We start from the raw sequence: 23,979 nt of genomic DNA, 5'->3' as shown, positions 1-23,979 counted from the left end.
TGTCAAGAGTGGATTGACCATGTGACCTAAAAATCAATAGGGGTCATCAACTCCTGAAGATGTACCAGTGTACCAAGTTTGATGTCTGTCAAGCAAAGGGTTCTCAAGATATTGACCGGACAGTATATTCCTATGTCCAGTTTGACCCTTGACCATGTGACCTCAAAATCAATATGGGTCATCTTCTTCTAAAGATATACCAGTGTACCAAGTTTGATGTCTGTCAAGCAAAGGGTTCTCAAGATATTGAGCGAACAGTATATTCCCATGTCCAGAGTAGATTGACCCTTGACCTTTAACCTGAAAAACAATAGGGGTCCTCATCTTTTTATAACCAACACACATATGAAATATCATTACAATCAAGTGAATGGTTCTCAAGATATTGAGCGGACAACTCATGGTCTACCACATGGGGTTAAGACCAGCAGTTTGACCTTGACCTTTGACCACATGACCTGAAAATCCATAGGGATCATCTACTCTCTAAGGAAAGCCTCTGTATCAATTTTGGCTATTATCAAGCAAAGGGGTCAAAACATATTGAGCGGACAACACATGGGCTTAAGACCAGAGGTTTGACCTTGACCTTGTGACCTGAAGGTCAATAGGGATCATCTACTCTCCAAGGGCAACCCTTGTACCAAGTTTGGTAGTTATCATGCATAGGGGTCAAAAGTTATTGAGTGGACAACACATGGTCTACCACATGGGGTAAAGACCAGCAGTTTGACCTTGACCTTTGACCATGTGACCTGAAAATCAATAAGGATCATCTACTCTCCAGGGGCAACCCCTGTACCAAGTTTGGTTGTTATCAAGCAAAGGGGTCGAAAGATATTGAGCGGACAACACATGGTTTACAGACCGACTGTCAGTTGCAAAACAATATGCCCCCTCTTTTTCAAAGGGGGGCATAAAAATATAAATATATCTCATGTAAGAGAAGTTGATTACATATGTACATTTTGAGTATATCACTCTTTGAATTTGGGATGATCAGAATCTCATCAAAATGTTCCTTGCAAGTTTTACTCTGTTTTCCTAGGACAGGACAAAGTAGTCCACCTCTCACCACTTTTTTGTCCCACCTTCCCCACTCCTCCTTTCTAACTTGTCTGTCCCCACAGCTATAGTAAATCTCTTGTATTTTGAGCAACTCAATGTTGACTACCATCAAAATATTACTGAATTTCCCACTACAACTACTGCATGTCGATAGTAGTCCAGTAAATATCAGGTCTAATTTCTCTAGTTTTTCTGGGTATCTAAAAACCAGAAACCAGTTGGGGTTGACTACTTTCAGGTCAAAGGTTTTCTAATTTAATCAGTAGAAATCCTGGTGGCCTTTGACCCAAAAATAGTGGTTACCTACCACTTAACAAAGGACTGAAAGTCATATGCCCCCTCTTCTAATCCTGTCTAGCAATGTCAAAATGATTGTATGAATGCATGTAGATGTACTAATAGAAACTTAATAATCTATGTTCATAGGTACATTTATTTTCCTCATATGTTCTCCAGATTCAGATGAAATTACAATACAGGTTTTTTAAAACTTACTATTAAATACTATGAATTCATGATTAACAAATCCCACAGTTTAATGTATTACTATATGTACATAATTACATCAGAACAATATCACCACATGTTCCACAGTTATTGCACATATAAAACCCCAAAACAAATGTACGTCAACCACCATTTTAAACAAAATACAATTATGGCAATGCACAAGTATATACACAGTGCTGTACCTAACTGAACAATGGAACCCAGAACAGCACATTGTCACCGCTAAAATGGCATCTTAAAAGATTACCTGCCTCGGTTTTAAGGGTTTGAATGTATGACTTACATGCAAGTAAAATTCACAATGCAGATACACAAGATCATACAATGTTAAATATACAGTTAAAGACGTCTTTCTGATACACAATAATAAATCCATACCGAGGCATGTAGGGGATCACAGATACATGTATATCAATTTCAAAACTTGACATCAGAATGGCTACATAAACAACACACACATAAAACTATAACCCCAGTGACTGACGGACTGTTCTGTGGGCTATTTCTGTGAATTTTTCTTGGTTATCTCTCCATGTTTTTGCTGCATCTACATTTGCAGCACTTTCATCATTAGGTTCTGACAAAAAAGTAACACAGATTTAATAAAAATCTCTGAAATAAAAAATTTGTATCAAATAGCTGATTAAGTATATATATCTTTTAACATCCTAATACTATATAGACTTTTCTTAATTTCTGACTTACATTGCACAGTTATTGTCAGCACTGAAATTATGGGTTCTTTAAAAGGTTTTTAAACTACCTTATATATCTGAATACATCTTTAAATATCAACCCTTCTCTATTACCTGCTAGCATACTGACTACCGAGAGAAGGATTTTCTCTACACTCTGAACCGGGCTCCATCGTTCAGCGCTGGTTTCATATCCCATTGGGTCATCTCCAGGTGCATGAAGAATAGAGATGCAAACCCTTCCATCTGGATATACTATGAAAAAGAATTCAATCATGTTATAGCAGGGTGTTTTTAAACCTTATCAGTATGTGTTTCTGAAACATGAACGCCTTTAGTAATGGCAACCAATTCCTATTCCACGTACCATTGGACATAAAGATACACCCAATAAATATCAAAACCTCCTCAGTCCTCATTTATTATTTAAGTGGGTCAAAGGTCATAAAATGTGGTATACATGGAAAAACTACTTCACAAGAACTGCATCTTGTGAATATCAAAGCTCCATCATTTCTAGTTTAAAAGTCATCATCAAATGTCAAGGTAAAAAGGTGTTGCACTGTACAGTAAATGCTTTCTCACAATGAGTACACCTGTTAAATATTCCAAAGACTTTATTTATTGAAATTACAGGCAAAGATTAAGTTTTTGAAACAGACAGATGAACAAATGAATATCTATATACTCCAAAATGATCATAAAAATTACAACAGTATTCAATGTCTACTAGCTAAAGTACAGCTACGATTCAGATGGAAGTGTCAGATTCTATTAAAGGTGTCAAACACTGGAGGTAAAGACCAATATTCACAAAAATTCCCCATCCACACTTTGGTACCCATTCATGGCTAGCAGGAAGTTTGGTTCCAATAATCAACTTAAATTAAAACATGATATTAATATCAAGAGGCCCATAGGCCATATTGCTCACATGAGTCACCTTTGCCCATATCTAAAGATTTTCCCTACATATGCAAAACATTGATCCTTATTGTTGCCCCAACCTACCCCCAGGACCATGATTTTTAAAAACTCGAATCTGCACTATGTCAGGAAGCTTTCATGTAAATGTAAACTTTTTTGGCCCAGTGATTCTTAAAAGATTTTCCCTATATATTTGTATGTAAAACTTTGATCCCCTATAGTGGCCCCACCCTACCCCCAGGAACCATGGTTTTAACAAACTTGAATCTGCACTATGTCAGAAAGCTTTCATGCTAATGTAAACTTTACTGGTTTGGTGGTTCTTGAGAAGAAGATTCTTAAATGACCCCACCCTATTTTTGCATTTTTGTGAATATCTCCCCTTTGAAGGGGGAATGACCCTTTGTTTGAAAAAACTTTAATCCCCTTCACCCAAGGATGATTTGTACCAAGTTTGGTTGAAATTGGCACAGTGCTTCTTGAGAAGAAGTCAAAAGTATGAAAAGTTTACAGACAGACGGACAGAAGACGGACAACAGTTGATCAGAAAAGCTCACTTGAGCTGTCAGCTCAGGTGAGCTAAAATAACTGTTTCATGATAAGATAATGACAAGACTTTTGACATTGTTGAAAGAATGACACACAAATAGCATATCCCAGAAAATATTTCTGAAATAGAAAAAATATCTACATAAATACAAATCTAACTTACATAATAGAAAATACTGAATATTTAGTTAGTTTTCCAAAGTCTAACTTACTAGTACTCAAGAATATTCTGAACATTTAGAAGTTTATGTACTGAACATTTTTAGGTTAATTATAAAAAGATTCTACAACAACTAAATTTGATACATGTACTTAGTAAAGGGATGAAATCACAAGTTTTTTCATTCCCTTCCAATGTAAATCCTAAAATTAACATATACTTACTGTTTGGGTGAAATAAATCACAAGTAAATTTCATTTTTGGGGGACTCAGTGGATAATCTGGTGGAAACGTAAGACGTGAAGGAAACACACCACCTTCAAAACAAGTACCTTCAGGGCCCCTGTAACAGAAAGTCAAAAGTTTGCAAAATGCAAATGAGTATTGAAAGCAGGTGACATGCATACTGTTTATGACGTGTACTTACATTATATATGCTTCCCACTCAAAGAAATTTTCTTCATCTAATGGACCAGCAATTATTCCCTCGGGTGGATTTAGTGTAAGCTCTGTAAATGTGATACAAGTACATCGATCAGTAAGACATGCTTTTGGTTAAAAAAATCTGATCACTAAGTAAGGCCAAGTAAAAGTAATTAGTAGATTATCATTCAAACTTCACAAAAAAATGGGGCGGGTGGGAAGATTTTATTTTTTATTTTTCGCTATGGTATTCTTGACCTAGAAAATGCCTTCTCTCATCGAGAAAAGGCTTTATAAATCATAATTACATGTGTATTTGGGTTTCTAAAAGGCAAAGTGAAACAAAGTACGTTTACGATACCGGACCGGACATCAAAATATCCGGAAATCGTAATTTTGAAAAATAAAAAAAATCGGGGTGGGGCGATTTTCGAGGGGTGGGCGGGAATGATAATCTACTAATTAATTTTACTTGGCCTAATAGCAAGTGCAGAGAAATCTTTAATAGGATAGAGAAAATTTGAGTCTGCACAATTTTCTTGTCAAGTAAAAACTTCCATAACGTTTTTGTCTGCCCCCATTATTGTATTCCCAAATCCAGTACTGTGACATCTAATTGACTTAAGATATCAACTTACAAGTCAATCTCATTCTAGTTTCACCATTCCCTGCACAATATGCTGTAGTCTTCTTATATTGAAAATAAGTATGCCTATCATATTATGAAATGTAAGATCAATCATGAGGCAAGACAATAAATGTGACATCTATTGGTGTTCAAATCATCCATTATAATCGAAAATCAGTCAATTGTTGGCTAATTCTAAGCATTCAATTATGAAAATTTTATTCCAATTCATCAGTTTTTAGATTTTGTTTTCTCAACAACTGTAGTTTTTGAAGAATATTCCTGCTGTGACCTATCTTTTAACCTCAAAGTTTTGTTTAAATCGTACTGGTGGAGCACATGAAGGCGAAAGTATTCATACCCAGGGTACAAAGCATGTTCACAGGGTCAGATTCAGGTGTATAAACAAAGGACCATCCATCAAAGAGAATCTTGATGCGAGCAAAGCCAGATAGAACTGCTTTCAAAGCCAGTATTACTCTGCATGTTCATACCGTGTTTTCAATTGGTGACATAAGACCTGACTTTTTGGGGTTTTAATTTTTTAAAAATAAAATGAATTTCTTTCCTCATTTTTCTTTGCTGAATGTTAATCATATTTTAATTATGCAAGGTCATCATCATTTAATGGCATGTAACTTTAATATACTGGGAGCAAACGATATCCGTTTTTGGCGCGTAAACTCTCCTAAAAATCTTATTGACTTTTATATGTAATTAAAGGATGACATAGTAAAAGAATAGCAAGTACACACATAAAATATTCAATTACACTCTCGGCAATAGAAACATTGAACATGACTCATTATTTACACATGAGTAAATAATGAAGGATTATTTTTCTCACATTTTACCCACAGTTTAGTGAATAAATTCAAGAGCTTTGAGAAAATTCATGGGTTGCAGTAGCTCAGTGGTAGAGCATTTGCTTTGTAACCAGGAGGTCGTGAGTTTGAGCCCTGCTGGTGCCATGGCATCGTCAAACCTAAGATGTTAATATAGGTAGTGATTGCTCCTTCACCAAACACTCGGCATTCAGAAGTGAGAGTCACGAGTCTTTTGGATAAGACCTTAAAATGGAGGTCCCGTGCTGCAGCAGGTGTTGGCAAGATACAAAAGAACCCTCACTGCTATGGCCCATAGCACTAAGCATAGTCTAAATTTGTGGTTACTTCACCTACAGCTGGTGTTGTCTCAATATGAATTAAAAATTCTTCATGGGGGCATAAAACAAACAATCAATCAATCGATCGAGAAAATTCAGAATTATCAAAATCCTCATTTGAACTCCAATGCAAAAACTAATCAGACAGCCAGAAAGAGCATACACGAAAATCATTTAAACTAAATGTGTAAACTAAAAAATCCAGAAAGCTATATCAAATTGAAATTTAAAGAAAACAATACAAAATATTTTACTTCACCTTGTAATGTAAATCATAGAAAATATGACATCATAATCAAAAGAAAAATCTCACATGGGTAAATGTGATCTGACACTGGTGATTAATGTGAGAAATCATTTTCTCACATTATCACTAGTATGAGGTCGACTTTACCCATGTGAGATTTTTCTGTCTCACACTACTGCAAAGTCATTTGATTGTGACGTCATATATTTTCTATGATTTATGTTGCACAGTGAAGTAAAATATTTAATTTTTGTATGATTGTTTTCTTAAAATTTGAATTTGATTTAGCTTTCTGTTGGTCAGTGTTGGACAACCTTGGGTTTTTAAACTTACACTTTCATAGTGTGAACTATATTTTCGGGTATGCTCTTTCTGCCTGTCTATGTATAGTTTTTGCATTGAAGTTCAAATGATGATGATTTTTGTAAGTCTTCCACAGGTCTTCAATTGCCTCCAAGTTTTCAATATTAGGCAGGCCAACCACAGGTGCTTGAGTCTTAACATATGAACATTTAACCTTATACCCTTGGTACCCTCTGTGTTCGTGACAACATTTTATACTATTAACGTTTCACTTTACTTCCCATATAGCACACTTGTTGTACAGCACATTTTCAATCAGTATTATGATGAACCAATTCAAGACCAATGTCAATGTAGAAATCCTTAACATGTGTATATGGTATACATGTGTATATTGTATCATGTAGTTATATCTAATTGTAAGAATTGTATACTATACAATAAGTAAGCTGTTTTGAATATTTAATATGTGTATATATGGTATGCATGCAGTCTTCACGAAAACATTTAAAACTTGCTGGCCAGTCAGACCAGTGAACTGTCTGAATTTACTGGCCCACAGTGAAATTTACTGGCCCCCTAAATTTCCATGTTTATCACTTACATTACGGAATGCATTGTAAAATTGTACAATTACTTTACTGAAACTCGTATTCATATCCACCCTAGGACATCCTTTCTGTCAATACCAGAAAAACAACACCATACACGGTATTTTCTCTCTCTTCGCCTGCAAACAACAAGACTACAAATTCAAGTACTTTTCACAAACATGAAAACAGCTTTAGTGCACCTTAGGAAGTAGCCTTCTCTACTAACATCAAATATAAACGATTGATTAATTCTATAAACTACAGAAATTGCATAAAATCAGAGATAACTGAAATTGTCGAAGTTCATTTTAATTGGACAATGCAATAAAGCAGCAATTACCGGTGTGTTGTGCGATACAGAACGCGGCCATTTTTGTTGTTTCAACAAGTTGTTCATTTAATATTCACGTGATCAACGTAGAAGTTATCTTGACAATAACAAGTATAGTTATCGTTGGGCACACTTGTTTCAGAAATCCGGGCGACGACCCGGTTCACTTTTATGACGTGACTTCTTGACCCGGTTTGTCTTGCGAGACGAGTGGGAAATCGGCCGAATATAAATCAAAATGTAAAACTAAAAATTATGTATTTTTCAAAGGACATCTGCATAACAGATTTCATAAAATGTAACCCATGTAAGTTTAAAAATCATAATTGATAATCAGTTTTATATTCAGTAACCCATGTAAGTTTAAAAATCATAATTGATAATCAGTTTTATATTCAAACATTTTGTTCACAAACACTGCAGACTGGGCTGTAACTTCCACAGAGAAGCGGTGTTGATCGTATCATCGAACATTCGGAAACAAAAATGTCAATAAACTTACCTCTTAATTCACTACTTTATGCTAATTGAAATTTAAACTCTTTTAATGAATGAAAAATAGATAAATAACGAGCAAGAAAATGTTTATCTATATTTTCCGCCATATTGTTTTCCATGTGCCCGCTCTAAATTTATCGGGCGATCTGGGCTACTTTTTGGTCGAGCGGCGGCTTAAAAATACTTGAAACAAGTTACTTGCCCGCTTCCGGAAGTATCAACCAGCTTGACCCGGGTGATGAAACAAGTGCGCCTGTTCTTTACGAAATAAACAAACCACGATGTCCAAACACTGTGCTATTTTTTTATTCATTTTTATTTTGATGGTAAATTTACGCAAATAAGACGTTTAAATACAGTTTAGAATTTGGAATTCCTGCTGCCTAATCCTTATTATGTTATTCATAATAAAATACTGTTTAAATATTAAATTAAAATATCTAAATCCAACATTATGTTTAATGTGACTCACAAAAAGTCTACAAGCCCATCGGACTTCCTGATTTTTTATTTTCCCTGACCCGGCCATAAAATTCACTGGCCTCGGTCTTCGGACCACTGGGTTTTCGATAAGACTGTGCATGTGTACATATGGTATCATACAGTTATTTTTAATTGTTAAAATTGTATACTATGGTGGCGGTCAGTCGGGTTCAAACACCGGTGCCCAGATAGCTCAGTTGGTAGAGCACCTGACTACAGATTCAGGGGGGCCCGGGTTCGAATCCTGGTCTCAGACTGGTGCATTTTCTCCCTCCTACCACACTATAAATAAGCCATCTAGAATACTTAGGGTACAAGACTGCCAGTCTGATTGACTTGGCACAGCAATGTCCCTTGGTACCCTCTGTGACTGGAACAACATTTTATACTAATGTCTCACTTTCCTTCCCATATAGCTCGCTCTCTTGTTGTACAGTGCATTTTCAATCAGTATTCTTATGAGCCAGACCAATGTCAATATAGAAATCCTTAACATATGTGTATATGATATACATGTGTATATTGCATCATGTAGTTATATGTCCCCTGAGGGCCCTTGATTGATGAATAAAATAAATAACATATATGCAATTTATGTTAACACCCAAGCACCTGTGATCCTGTGATGCCAACGAAGTTCTATATAAAATATTGGTTATCAGAAGATGATCTATCTAGCTATGTTCGTCCTAACGGTAATTCCATCAACATACTCAAGCAATACTTTTTAAAATTACATGATGAATATTGAAAGTGTCTCACGTTTATACTCTGCCATCAACCTTTTCAATGCTGAGCCTGCCATATTTACTCTTTTATTTTAGGAGATAAGAAAAGTGTAGGGGCGGGGTTGTTTTACCACAATGTACCACTATAATACTGCAACAAACCACAATCATGGAATATACGTATTTCAAAGTAAATACAAGAAAAAATATTTATGTGATATAATCTTAGTTTTGATGAATTTTATCTAAAGTGCACTATTATAGAGCATTGAATAGAATATGTGATACATTTTAGATACAAGTTATTCTAGCTCGAATCAGACATGTGCATGCACGCACACATAATAAGAAAATACATCGCAAAGCATATGAAATAAAATCGATCAAACTTTCAAAGGTGTCCAAACGTATGGGTTTTATCGATATTATTCACTTTATTAAGGTACTTAGGGTTCATTGTGGTAAAAAGACACGCCGCGTTTGAAAATATCACGTGATTCTGAAAGATCATTTCATTGGATGGATTGAGCGGCTCGGTTTGAAAATATTTTCGGTATGGATACAGACGGGCCTCTGAAGGTTTGTCATTTCGTTGTTTCATTTTTTATCAGAATTGGAAAATAGCAACACAATTGCATTACTTAGAATGTTGCAAGATTTGAATTTTATGATTTTGATTAGATAAACTATAGCCAGAACATACTGTATGGTGCACTGTACTGGTTCAAAAAGTTCAGTGAATCTGGCACTAGTGGCAGACATCAAGGACGTCTCTGATCGATCTGGGCTATATACTATTTTTGGCGATCTATAACAATAGGTTCTATTATTTGATTATGATTCCTTCTTTAAAACGCACTATTGAATTTCAGTTTTGTTTATATTTATTTTTAATTTATGAGGTCGGGATCGGAGTGCGACATTTCATTACTGGAGGGAACGTTTTGGCTGTAATTCATGGGGGGAAATATTGTTTTTGACAACAAGATCTCTGTCATAATAAGATTTCTTGTGTTGTAAATGAAAATTTACTAGCCCTTATCAACCCTTGCTACACATTTTCTGTAGACTCTTTTTGATAACATAAATAAGAAGAAAACGGAGAAGACAAAGAAAGCAATGGATTATGAAAATACAGACATCATGCATTTGCCAGCAGCCGCTGGTGAAGGTAGTAAAGCTGAAAAGAAGAGACTGTCAATTGAGAGGATCTATCAGAAGAAATCACAAATAGAGCACATTCTTCTCCGTCCAGATACATACATTGGTTCTGTGGAATCAGTCACTCAGGTAAGGATAAATAGTTAAATACTTTTTTGCCTTTAAATGTAGAATATCTATACTTCAACATATTGATATTGAAAGTAGAAAACTGGTTTGTCAGATCAAATGTGTTTTACATTCTTCTTTTTTTTTTTGGATAGGCAATGTGGGTGTACGACTCTGATTTGGAACAAATGGTTTTGCGAGACATCACTTTTGTTCCAGGATTGTACAAAATATTTGACGAAATTCTTGGTAAGAAACTAGGTTTGACAAGTAGACATTCAGAGCTCTAGCAAAAAGTAACCCCCCATTTTGTTTCAGTTGTGGGTGAAGTTTGCTATTTATTACCAAACTCGGCACTAGATGGGCATACCTAATTGAAGACCTACTGGTAATTGAAGACCTACGGAAGACTTACAGAAGACCTACAAAAATGTGGACTCTATACATCAAAACTAATATGATTTTCTGATTAATGTCTCAAATATAAAATAAACACAAACAATTTTGATAAAAATTAATTTTAAAGTATTTATAAAGCTCGGTATGGGGAAGAATTTTTTTCTATTAGAGACCTAGCGCAAGAGCGATAACTCGCGTAAATATATATCTAGAAATCAGCTGTTCAATTGTTAATCATTTCTTTTACTTTAAAATATACAATTTTGAAACATTTTTCTGATCTTTTAACAAAGAAAATATACAAGAAATGATTATTAATTGAACAGCTGATTTGCAAGTGTGACATTTATACGAGTTATCGTTCTTGCGCTAGGTCGTCAGGAGAGAAAAATAGTTGTCCTTAACCAGCTTTGGAAATACACTATAAACTTATTTTTATCAAACTTTTTTGTTAATATTAGATATTTGAGACATGCTTAATGAGAAAATCATATTAATTTTGATGTAAATAGCCTATATTTTTGTAAGTCTTCCGTAGGTCTTCAATTACCTGTAGATCTTCAATTAGGCAAGCCGCACTAGATTGAATTTTGTTTCCAGTGAGATGTTGGATATTCAGGGGGTTTTCTGACTTATATTTGGATCAAGCTTCTGAACTCCTTCCCAATCCATACATCACCAATATTTTCCAAATTTTTAAATATTTTTTAAAATTTTAATAATGTGTCCTTAAAATTTATACCTAAGAGTTAAAAATGTATTCATATTAAATTATTTTCCTGTGCAAAATGTGTTTGTAAAAGCAATCAACATTTTTTGGAAAACTACGCTACATTATTTACGAGGTGTCTTGGATGGAATCTTGGCTGACATTCGGCTTGGTTGAATATTTGGACTGATGCCTTCACCAAATCTCAGGACAGTCCTTTATAATTCATGTCTGGAAATTTACTTTTAGCATCGACAGGTTCTAGCAATTAATGTGCATTGTGGAGTACAAATGTAAACTACAGATTAGACAATGCATGGTTTTAAAGATAAACAGCAGCTAGAATTATGTCAAATACAAATGGTGTAGCAAGAAAGAATTGATATTTGAAATTAATAAACATTTAACTTAGCCACCCTGAAGTAAACAAAGTTTTGTACTAAACATGAATACTAATACTACCCAAGTTTATATGTATGTTTTTTTATTGTAGTAAATGCAGCTGACAACAAGCAAAGGGACCCTAGCATGAGTACAATTAAAATTGAGATTGATCCGTAAGTTTTCCATCTTTTAGACACTAAAGTGTATGTATACTAGGTTTTCAATAAGCAACGGCACCAGTAGCTGCAATGATGTAACCCTATCCGATTTTTTTAATTCAGACATTTTCGGGATAGGGCTACAATTCCATAGAATCTCTGTAATGGTGCAAAATAATTTTATAAATAACCGATAATAACGGGTGTGATTTTTCCTCTTTTCAGAGGAAATCCTCTGATTTGCTCAATTTTCGAAAAATGAAACGCTCTGGATATGATTTAAAGTGGTAAAAAATTATATTTTTCCAGGTAGGGTGAGGTGTTTTCCTTCCTTTTTGAGCAGATTTCCTCTGATTTCTGAGGAATTCAGTCACATCCTAGCTGCAATAATGTAGCCCTATCCTATTTTTTTTTATTCTGACATTTTCAGGATAGGGCTACAATTCCATAGGATCTCTGTAATGGTGCAAAATAATTTTATGAATAACCGATAATAAACTCTGTGTATTAGTCCCAAATGTTGTTTACACCAAAAGGAGTACCAACTTTGTGCTCGGGCATGTCTAATAAAGGTGTTTTTCATTAAATATAATGTACAGCATGCAAAATTCTTCGTCTGCTCCGCCATGCTTGTTATCGCGAGATCTCATAGGTGGATCTAATGAAAAACCTAAACATTGACAATCAGCGCGAAAATGTAGTTACTCGAGCCACTTCGACAAAGAAAGGAAAATCATATTGTTGCTGAAAGAATTTACACTCTGCTGTTTGGTTTTTAACTTGATCTTAAATTCAAACCTTTTCAATACCGACGAAATAGCTTTCGCCTCCATACTTGTCCATTGATGTAAATACTACCTTATATGGCATATGCAAATGACTTGACAACCGAAAGTTGAAACTTCAGTACATCAAACATGGCGCACAAATATGAATCGAGAAATTGGAATTTATCGAAATTGTTGAAAACGGTAGAATAGAGCCTCACAAATGTTAAGTTGCAGGTTGTAAATTTATATATTGACTAAGAAACATAGAATATCATTTTATTTACGTAAAGAAAGTCAGGAAATGTTTAGAATGAGCGCAAATGTTGCGGGAGTGAATCACTCTCGCATTTGCACCATTACGGAGATCCTAAGGAGTTGTAGCCCTCTCCCAAAAAAAAAAAAAAAAAAATCAGAGAGGGCTACATTATTGCAGCTAATCACATCCCTGTAATAAGCTCCGTGTGTTGGTTCCAAATGTTGTTTATACCAAAAGGAGTACCAACTTTGTGCTTGGGCATGTCTGATAAAGGTGTTTTTCATCAAACACCATGTACAGTATGCAAAATTCTTCATCTGCTCTGCCATGCTTGTTATCGCGAGATCTCGTAGGTGGATCTACTGAAAAACCTAACCATTGACTATCTGCGCGAAAATGTTGTTACTCCAGCCGTTTTGACAAAGAAAGGAAAATCATATGGATGCAGAAATAATTTACACTTTGCTGTTCGTTTTTTAACTTGATATTAAATCTAAACATTTTTAATACCGACGAAATACCATTTGTCTCCGTACTTGTCCATTGATGTAAATACTACCTTATATGGCATATGCAAATAACTTGACAATCGGTAGTTGAAACTTCAGTACATCAAACTTGGCGCACAAATATGAATTGAGAAATTGGAATGTATCGAAGTTGTTGAAAACGGTAGAATAGAGCCTCACAAATCGTAAGTTGCGGGTTGGAAATTTATATATTGACTAAGAAACATAGAATATCATTTAATTTACGTAAAGGAAGTCACAGTGATTAGGAAGGCCCTGCGCCATAGTCCCATTCCAGTGAAAATTGGCGCATTAAATTATCTAATCCATGCGCCAAAGTGCGCATTTATTATCGATAATAACTTACTTTTTTTTTCTCTAGAAGTGAATTGTGTACGACTTACTTAGTTTTTGTACTTTCATTTTTAATTCCTATGTATTCTGATACACTGAATCTCATTGGTTGAAGCAATACAAATCAAAATGGATAACCAATAAACTATTTCCTCTTACACAACATCTCATCACGTCTTCTTATGCTTATTCTTTAGCGTTTAATTAAGCTTCGGAAGTGCAAGGACATATATAGAAACAACAGAAAGTGAAAATAAAATAATGGAAAAAAACAACGAGAGACCCTCTTCAAATACCAATACAGATAAAAGCAATTATACCGTTGAGAAGGGGACATTGAAACAAAAAAGAAATATTTTCAAGAGCGGTGGAAAAGATCGTGGTCAAGGTTCAGTTTCAATTAAAACAATAATGTTCCACTGCTCATTTGCTATTTATTGAAAATGGCCATTCAAAAGATGTTGATGACCCATTAAATCTGAAAATTGCCCATTGAAAACTTGAACCGTGGGGCCATAGGCCATTTTGGCCTTCCCAATCACTGAATTCAGCAAATGTCTAGAATGATCAAATATGTTGCAGGAGTGAATCACTCCTGCATATGCACCATTACGGAGATCCTAAGGAGTTGTAGCCCTCTCCCCAGAAAAAAAAATCTGAGAGGGCTACATTATTGCAGCTACGGCACCAGGTGAAATTTTCACTTTTCAGACACATCAAAATTTTATTCTTAAGACAAAGGAAATCCTGCACAAGATATAAAGAATATACTCCTAAATGCACCCTTTTGAAAGATTCTTTTCAAAATTTTTGAGACCCACCTAACATTGCACCTTTGGCACTCAAATTAATCTGCTGGAAATTCACCTGCTTTATTTCTTAATGAAAACCCTGTGTGTAAAAACAAATATATTTCACAAATCATTCCATTTTTGGAAATTTCTTAATGGTGACTACTGTTCTTTTTCTAGATTCACATTTGGTAAATATGAGATTAAATGCAATCAAAATTTGTATTCAAAATAAGCATCAGCTTTGGTACAAGGAGGTCTGGTACATTGTGGTAATTTTCAGTGTATAGTTTTGTTTTGAAGTAACTTTTTCTTCTTTCTTTTATAACATACATTCACAGAGAATATCATTTACAGAGAGAACAATAAAATTAAAGTTTGGAACAATGGAAGGGGAATCCCTGTTATAGAGCACAAAACAGAGAAGATGTATGTTCCAACTATGATATTTGGACACCTTCTAACATCCAGCAATTATGATGACACTCAGAAGAAAGTTACAGGTTTGAATTACGTTTAGATGGATTAGTCCATAGATTAGTTTACTGTTTTTGTTTTCTTTGCTCACCTGAACTCATCAGCCTTTTCTTCTTTTTGTTTCATCTTTCTGTTATCTATAAACTTTAAAACAAACTGGTTGTACGCTACCCCTTTCTGAAGAATCCACGTCTCTATCTGTCCTGGTTCTAAAGAAATACAACCCTTTAAGATCAAGGTCATAGGAGTCGTTTGTATTTTGTCCTAATAATTACTTTGTAATAATATATAGACATTCGAAGCTCATACTTCGCACATTGTTTAGGACCAGACAGTGATAAAAAATCAATGTCTTTTGGACAAGGTGAAAGGTGCTTGGAGAAAAGTGAAATATTTTGGCTGTGGCTGAAGTCCATACCTGAGTCGTACAGTCTGTGGTCCATGCTTCCCTCACCAAACTTTTAGGTTGACCCTGTCGGTTTTATTCTCGTGTCTTTTGACGGGGCATATTATGGTACAGCAATGTCAGTCTGTTCAAGATTTTCTGTTTTTATTTTCATTTCTATGTCTTATATTATGCTTCCTGAAATTTGCTGTGTAGCTTCTTTACAGGTCACTCAAAATTTTTGTGAACAATTTTAATCCATTTTAACCTCTCTTGTCTTTGTTTTCTATCTAGTAACTACTGTCTAAACATAGACTTAGTCTCTGATTTCCGAAAATGGATACATCCCTACTGAAGGCACAAGAGCCATTTTAACAGTTTAGATTTTTTTATTTACCACAGGTGGGAGAAATGGGTATGGTGCCAAGTTGTGCAACATTTTCAGTACAAAGTTTATTGTGGAAACATCATGCAAGGAATATCACAAAGCTTTCAAACAAGTAAGAAAATGTTTGTGTTGAAATAAACAGTGTTACATGTATTTTTCAACTTTTAGAAGGAGCTGTTAAATGGTTGTAAATAAAAGTAATACATAGGGGACCCATCATATGCTCATGTCAGTATTGCAATGTCATACATGTAAAACCATTTTGACTTGCGAAGGGTTTTGATCTGCTACTCTCATTAACCACTGACAGATTTAGTTGAAAATTTTCATATTCAGTAAACTGAATTTCAGTAGATGCAAAGTAAAATTTCCGAATTCATTGAAAATGTGTCAAACATACAACCACCTGTAAGACTGATTAAACAAAAAAAAAGTGACAGCAGTAGCTGAAATCAGTCTGTAAGTTGTATTACCAAACTATGTGAAGACCAGGAGAAAAATATCTATTGCCGCCTCTTATCATTTTCAAGTATCTTATGCTGTCATTGCAGCCAAGTCAAACTTATCATAATGGAGCTATCATTAGAGTGATGGGATCAGTTTTTCTATTTTGTTTTTCCTCAGAAGTATTTCAATTATATTTTAACCAAAGAAAAAGGACTTATAAAATTTAAGCTCTTTTACAGAAATGTGAGAAGTTACCAATCCTGGAGAACTACAGTTTTGCTTCTGTGTATGACTTACGATTTAAACTGTTTTTCATAGACATGGATAAACAACATGGGAAAGACAAAGGAACCTACAATTACAGATTCCAAGAACGAGGACTTTACAAGTATTACCTTTTTCCCTGACTTGGAGAAGTTCAAAATGACAAGCCTAACAAAGGACACCGTGGACCTGTTCACAAGAAGAGCATATGACATTGCTGCTGCTGCCAGAGGAGTGAAAGTCTTCCTCAATGGCAAAAAACTTCCTGTAAATATACCCAAAAATAATATAAAGCTGTCCTGTAAATATACCCAAAAATAATATAAAGCTGTCCTGTAAATATACCCAAAAATAATATAAGCTGTCCTGTAAATATACACAAAAATAATATAAAGCTGTCCTGTAAACATGGTAAATATACACAAAAATAATATAAAGCTGTCCTGTAAATATACACAAAAATAATATAAAGCTGTCCTGTAAATATACACAAAAATAATATAAAGCTGTCCTGTTTGTACAGGATTAGAATATGCATAGAATTAAGAAATATGTGTACTTAGATTTCATTCTCATGGAAAGATTTTTTTTTTCATTTATTGATAGGTGAAAAATTTCAAGGACTATATTCATCTCTATCTGAAAGACAAAACTGATGACAATGGACAGCCCTTACCTGTCATTCATGAGGCTTCCAATGAACGATGGGAGGTTGCCGTAACCTTAAGCGAGAAAGGATTCCAGCAAGTCAGCTTTGTCAATAGCATTGCCACCACGAAGGTTAATACCAATGCTTGTTAAGCAACAACAGCTGATATTGGAAATAATCATGATTATTACTATTTAAGTCATTTCATCTTTAATCTTTGTTGACAGGGAGGACGACATGTTGATAATGTTACAGACCAAGTGGTTCATAAACTTATAGAGGTTGTAAAGAAAAAGAATAAAGGAGGCATTGCCATCAAACCTTTTCAAGTAAGTTGTTTTGACTTTGAAACTACACTCAAATTCAAATAGAAAATGTTTTAGTATTTAAGTTGCTGCTCTAATTTGACTCTCTATGGAGTCATGGACTGCTATTAGTTCTTGTACATATGTTTGTTTTAATTATAATTTTTGCATTATAGGTGAAAAACCATCTGTGGATATTTGTGAATTGCTTGATTGAAAACCCAACATTTGACTCGCAGACTAAAGAGACTATGACTCTCCAGGCTAAACAATTTGGATCAAAGTGTGCTCTTTCAGAGAAATTCATAAATCAGGTTTATAAAATATTTTGTCTTTCTCGCTCTTCTTTGACCATGATACTGTGTAATATACAGTACTTGAATTGTTATGAATTTTATTTTACACATTTATGAATTTTAAAGGTCAGCAAATGTGGAATTGTTGACAACATATTGAGTTGGATGAAGTTCAAGGCACAAACCCAGCTGAATAAGAAGCTGACATCAAGTAAGACTTCGAAGATGAAGGGAATTCCCAAACTAGATGATGCCAATGATGCAGGTACAAGGAACTCAAGAGACTGTACTCTGATCCTCACTGAGGGAGATTCAGCCAAATCTTTGGCTGTAGCTGGATTGGGTGTTGTGGGAAGGGACAAATATGGTGTATTCCCCCTGAAGGGAAAAGTACTCAATGTACGAGAAGCCACTCACAAACAGGTATATCTTTTCAGCAGTATAAAACATTGATGTACATTTTAATTAGCAAAAGTGATAAGTCCCAGAAAGCAAGGTAACTTGTGGACTCGCACACTAATGATTTTTGATTGCAAAATTTTGTACAACTTTATTTACAGTGTGTGTGTTTAAGCTTATTATTGTATATTTTTATATTGTCTAATGGAAGTAGATCAAACTTCACACAAATCTTGTTTATCAGGGTTTGACGTTGACTTTTGAGCACTAGACCAGTTGGGCTACTTCAAATGATTTTTACTAGATTTGACCTCACATCCACTAGCCCTGTCCAACTTTCCAGAAAAAACTGTTTCTCCATATTTAAATTCTTAATTCAAATTACAAACGTTAAGTTTGAACTAACATATTTAATTGTCCCAAAAAAAATCTTCAATCTCATCATTCAATTTGATGCTTTTATTTTCAAACACATTTTCTGTTTTTTTTAAATTCCACCCGACATGGAAATTCTTTAATCCATTTAGAATAAAATGACCTCAACTGTTTTTTGGTTTTTTTTTTAAATTTTGATTGCATAAGCCCTGCTTTGTTTTTTGGGGGTTTTTTTTGTAACCTTTTTCTTTTTTTTTTCTCTTCGGGCATCTTTCCTTGAGGACGAGAAGTTGTATTTGAATATAGAGACATTCCCGCACATATGTCAACACCAATAAATGGCTGTTTACGACATAATTTATTACTTTCTCATAAATATTCAATACAGTTAAACGGGGGGGGGGGGGGGGGGGGGGTAATGAAAATGAATTCAATTTATATTTATTTATCCGAAACATAACTTTACACACATTACATAGAGTAGATGTCGTAAAACGTCACTTCCAACCGCGACTTATTCATTAGAACTAGAAATAAATGTTATGTCATCACGTGGTTTAAAATTGCTCTCAAACTCTTTTGCAGGCTTTTTTTTTTTTTTTTTAACTAAGAATAAAATATCTCATGGTTTATAGTAAAGTTTATTTTTTTAACACAACCAGTCGGACTAGTAAATCAACATTTTACCCGACCGGACTTATCATTTAGTAGACTCGGTCGGTCTGACGTGTCTCAGTGTCAAACCCTGTTTTTAATCCAAACTTTTGGACAAGGGTTACTTGAGGTGATATCTTGAAGATAAAGGTAATTTAGGAAATATTAAGAAGAATAGCATTGTCCATCTAGAATTACTTAGTGGATTTTAATTAATAATAAATTATTTAGATTTGTGTATGTCATAATCTCTGGGACAAGTGTTATTTTAGGTCATATTTCAAACATCAAGGTTATGACTAGTATTAAAATTTAAGCAAACTTAAATTTTTGGGGAGCTTCCTTCAGTTTGACTTTTTAAGGAACTTTTTTAGAAGATATATACCTTGGGTTTTTTGGGTTGTTTTTTGGGTTTTTTGTTTTTTTATCCAGGTTGTAATTTTTCCACCTTATTTGATTTATAGATCATGGACAATGCTGAGATCAACAATATCATAAAAATCATGGGACTACAATTCAAGGAGAAGTATAATGACTCTGATTCCCTAAAGAACCTGAGGTATGGCAAGCTGATGATCATGACAGATCAGGACCAAGACGGCTCTCACATCAAGGGACTTCTCATCAACTTCATGCACCACTTCTGGCCCAACCTGCTCAAGTACAATGTCATTGAAGAGTTCATCACACCTATTGTCAAGGTGTGAAATAGTGATGTGTGTTCGTGTAGATGAAATGCTGAAGTAATCTTTGTTACATTTCTAGGAAGGCATACAAAATGTATGTATTTAAATAGGGCCCTGTTATACGGAGTGTGCCCAATAGTAATCACTCTCAGTTAGGCTGTCTGTCTATCCGTCAGTACTTTCTATGGCATGCAATAACTTAAGTTTCCTAGAGAATATTTCCATAAATTGTATACATAATACTTGGATTGGGCAGAGGAAGACATTTTTAGATTTATCACTGAGGCCTTTTCTGACTTGTCAGTTTTCTAGTTGATCATTGACATTTCAAATTTTCACATTCATAAAAATGATTGCATCTCAATTTTGAAAGCAAAACTAAATTTTCAGAAGTTTAGGTAACATGAATGTCAAAGAACAGAGAAAATTACTTAAAATTACTTTGAGTGTACTTGTAATGTATAATGCTGCTGTTCAGTATTAGAGGTACAGAGCTATTATAAAATAACATGTACTCCTTTTTGCCCTTAAAAGACAATTACTTGAAGTAATATTATGCATGTACATAAAATGCATTGCAGGTCACAAAAGGAAAAACAGAGATGTCTTTTTATAGTTTGCCTGAGTTTGAGGAGTGGAAAAGAGAAACTGAAAACTGGCACACCTACCGTGTGAAATACTACAAAGGTTTTTATCTGAGCAGCAACTTGTTAAGTTTCAATTAGCAGTATATCTCAATCCCACCATGGTATCAGTAATCAATGTTTTTATCTGAGCAGCAACTTGTTAAGTTTCAATTAGCAGTATATCTCAATCCCACCATGGTATCAGTAATCAATGTTTTTATCAATATGTAGGTTTGGGTACCAGCACATCAAAAGAGGCCAAGGAATACTTCTGTGATATGGAACGTCATAAGATCCCATTCAAATACACCGGAGTAGAGGATGATGCCGCCATCAATCTGGTACAGGGTTTCAGTGTTATGCTGCTTTCAAATCTGACTTTGTACTGCTCCTAAATGCAAGTAGTAATGTGCACATGTAGCTAAGATATAATGTTTTTAATTGATAGGCTTTCAGCAAAAAGAAGATTGAGGAAAGGAAAGAATGGCTCACAAGCTGGATGGAAGACAGAAAACGTAGATCAGAGATGGGTTTGCCAGAGGTAGTATTTGATACTATGCTTGTCAGAACATGTTCTGTTTGTTTTTTTCCCAGAGCAATTAAAATTCCAAAATGACTACCACCAACACTTATTAGTTTAGCTTATTACTGTTTATTAGTTTTGAATAAACAGTCCAGCATCGCGTCAAAATGGGTCTTTTTGATGTCATAAAGAAAGTGAGATAAATCTTCATACATGTTTGATAATTATATACGTAGGCAACTTACCTTTCGAATTTGTTGAATTACTTGTTTATCTGTCTTCAGTAATTAAACAGGAACTTATTTTAAGACGTAGTAAAATTTATTCCATATATTGTCAATTAAGAAGGCTGTTGATCATTAATACTACATGAACCTTTTCTTATCGTTAGCCTCTAAACTTAAGAGACCCCTGGTTTTTCAGAACTTTTTGTATGGAAAAGGTACGAAGTCCATTACATACAATGACTTCATCAATCGGGAGTTGATTCTGTACTCCAACATGGACAATACCCGTTCTATTCCTTCCATGGTGGATGGGCTTAAACCAGGTCAACGAAAGGTCATCTTTACCTGCTTGAAAAGAAATCTATCCAAAGAAATCAAAGTTGCTCAGCTGGCTGGGTCTGTGGCAGAAATGTCTGCTTACCATCATGGTGAGGTAAGAAATGAAATTTAATTACTTTGTAATTAGATGAAAACAACAGTAATGATGAGTTGCTAAAATGAAGTTTTATTTATTAAATATCGGGAAATATGACTGCCTACGGTTGTTGTGCGGAACAGCCTCGGTCAGACATATTTTTTGATATTTGGTCAATGACCATTTTATTACATAGTTTTCAAATTCTGTGCATCTCTAATTTTAGGAGCACACATTTGTATACTGGGATTAAAATTGACCTTTCAAATTAAGTAGCCCATGTCTACCAACCCTTCAGATTTCACTAGCTGGTATTGATATTTATTAGCCGGATAAAACAAATGAGAAAATAGTACCAGTGTTGCACCTTCATCCCTGCAGAAAGTGCCACACAATAACAAGAAATAAATTATGCTATGCAAATGTAGGAACCCAAATTATTCCATAATTATTAACTTGCCAGATCTTGTCGAAATTGTCATATATAGATATTTGCATCATCAAAATTTTACATCATTTTAATCATGATTCAGTAGAAAACAAAAACTGATTTTGATGAGAAATTGTTTATTAAACAAGCCAACAAAGAGTTGACCGTACCAGTGTTTTTAGTCATCTCAGGTGAGCAGGCGACTGTTCATTTTAATCTCTTTTAAGGCTCAGTTAAATCCTGGTTACTCTGTAGAACCTAGAGGGGAAAATATTTAAATATGTTAGTAGAGTATGACATGAAGATTCAAGTTTCAGACCTGAAACAATCCAAAAGCAAGTTTTTTCATGAGTCAAAATCTACTATCTTCCAGGCATCTTTGATGAACACCATCATCAATTTGGCCCAGAACTTTGTTGGTTCCAACAATTTGAACATCTTGCAGCCCATTGGACAGTTTGGGACCAGGCTGCATGGTGGTAAAGATGCTGCCAGTCCCCGTTATATCTTCACATCACTGAGGTTTGTGTGGATTTAATAACGATGTACATGTATAAATTTACCATGGAATTTCATAACAAAAACAAAATAATTGGTGTGTGGTGTGCTTCCTGTATATACTGTATAGGATACCAGATTATTATATTTCTAGTCTTAACAGTCTTCACGAAAAACTTTGTAAAGCACAGGCCCTTCGGGCCTCCCAGTATAATAATTTTGCAAGCCCGAACAATATTTTAATGGCCCAAAATATTTTATCTAATTTGACCACTTGTCATTTGCAAGGTGTTGCATGCTGATTCTACACTATAGATACATGTATGTTCTACTGTAGGAAAATATACAACTGACATTAAAAGGATTACATATCTTATTTTTCAAAATATTAATCTCGCAGATGACATCAGCAGCTCCTGTTCAGAATCTGCTTTGTTTTGTAATCACCACGTACAAAACATTTTGTTTTATCAAGAATTAAATCTTAGCAAAGGCCCACCCTTGGTCCAATGGGGCATGGATTTTCGTTCTTTTTTCTCCTTGGCTTGTGTGACCGTTTTTCTTTATTTGGATCTGATGGTTGTGATTGCTAAATACGCTTGTGAGGTTTTGAATTTCACGGACGACCCCCCTCCCTACATGGGCACTGGAAGTTAATGTAAATATATAGTATGTGCATGTATTTTTTATACATGCACATACTATATATTTACATTAACTTCCAGTGCCCGTGCCTCCCTATACTTCAGAAAAGGCAGCATGGTTGAAAAATGATCTATGCGGAAGTCTGAGTCAATCTCACGCTTTATTTGTAATATATACAACACATACAATAAACATTTACAGGCCCGCCGGACTCCTGGGTTAAATATTTTTAGAAGCCCGATCCCAATTTTACTGGCATCGGGCCACCGGTTAACGTCGAAGACTGAGTCTATGCATTTAAATAGCTTCTTTTAAGCTAGACTTGTTCTTGTATTTTAGCCCAGTAGCACGCATGTTGTTCAATGTGCATGACGATCCTTTGC

The 23,979-nt window shown here is 34.7% G+C and overlaps 2 protein-coding genes and 1 non-coding gene across 4 annotated transcripts in view; 2 read left to right on the top strand and 1 right to left on the bottom strand.

Moving 5' to 3' along the window:
* Positions 1-1,483: 1,483 nt before the first annotated feature.
* LOC125680794 (ubiquitin-conjugating enzyme E2 G2) lies at positions 1,484-9,422 on the bottom strand. The gene is made up of 5 exons (XM_048920567.2): positions 9,343-9,422; positions 4,337-4,418; positions 4,134-4,252; positions 2,388-2,528; positions 1,484-2,155 (listed from the first exon to the last, which is right to left on the bottom strand). Exons 1-5 carry the CDS (start codon positions 9,383-9,385, stop codon positions 2,043-2,045), a joined length of 498 nt encoding a protein of 165 aa, XP_048776524.1. The 5' UTR covers positions 9,386-9,422; the 3' UTR covers positions 1,484-2,042.
* Trnac-aca (transfer RNA cysteine (anticodon ACA)) lies at positions 8,763-8,837 on the top strand. Its single transcript has one exon. It is a non-coding gene; the product is annotated as a tRNA-Cys (tRNA).
* Positions 9,423-9,822: 400 nt separating the features above from the next.
* Positions 9,823-23,979, top strand: part of LOC125680785 (DNA topoisomerase 2-alpha-like) — a 37,055-nt gene continuing 22,898 nt past the window's right edge. For both annotated transcript variants that reach the window (XM_048920552.2, XM_048920551.2), the window contains exons 1-18: positions 9,823-9,887; positions 10,377-10,598; positions 10,733-10,826; positions 12,179-12,242; positions 15,265-15,410; positions 16,172-16,269; positions 16,923-17,135; positions 17,475-17,648; positions 17,745-17,846; positions 17,999-18,136; positions 18,245-18,541; positions 20,011-20,247; positions 20,814-20,919; positions 21,090-21,199; positions 21,307-21,399; positions 21,805-22,041; positions 22,827-22,975; positions 23,936-23,979. The exon at positions 23,936-23,979 is cut by the window's right edge and continues 188 nt beyond it. In XM_048920552.2, coding sequence (XP_048776509.2) covers positions 9,864-9,887; positions 10,377-10,598; positions 10,733-10,826; positions 12,179-12,242; positions 15,265-15,410; positions 16,172-16,269; positions 16,923-17,135; positions 17,475-17,648; positions 17,745-17,846; positions 17,999-18,136; positions 18,245-18,541; positions 20,011-20,247; positions 20,814-20,919; positions 21,090-21,199; positions 21,307-21,399; positions 21,805-22,041; positions 22,827-22,975; positions 23,936-23,979 — 2,548 coding nt within the window. In that variant the 5' untranslated portion in view covers positions 9,823-9,863. The remainder of the gene's footprint in view (positions 9,888-10,376; positions 10,599-10,732; positions 10,827-12,178; positions 12,243-15,264; positions 15,411-16,171; positions 16,270-16,922; positions 17,136-17,474; positions 17,649-17,744; positions 17,847-17,998; positions 18,137-18,244; positions 18,542-20,010; positions 20,248-20,813; positions 20,920-21,089; positions 21,200-21,306; positions 21,400-21,804; positions 22,042-22,826; positions 22,976-23,935) is intronic.

This window comes from Ostrea edulis, chromosome 2 (assembly GCF_947568905.1).
Source record: "Ostrea edulis chromosome 2, xbOstEdul1.1, whole genome shotgun sequence".
Lineage (NCBI taxonomy): Eukaryota > Metazoa > Mollusca > Bivalvia > Ostreida > Ostreidae > Ostrea > Ostrea edulis.
This window is presented reverse-complemented; position numbering and strand designations above follow the sequence as displayed.

What these genes read in the sequence shown, in the direction of transcription:
- LOC125680794 (XM_048920567.2), bottom strand. Translation starts at nt 9,385, where the DNA reads ATGGCAGGCTCAGCATTGAAAAGGTTGATGGCAGAGTATAAAC. An exon ending in GAGTGGGAAGCATATATAAT is followed by an intron (nt 4,253 to 4,336) that starts GTAAGTACACGT and finishes TTTCTGTTACAG; the next exon opens with GGGCCCTGAAGGTACTTGTT. An exon ending in GGTAGTCAGTATGCTAGCAG is followed by an intron (nt 2,156 to 2,387) that starts GTAATAGAGAAG and finishes CTTTTTTGTCAG; the next exon opens with AACCTAATGATGAAAGTGCT.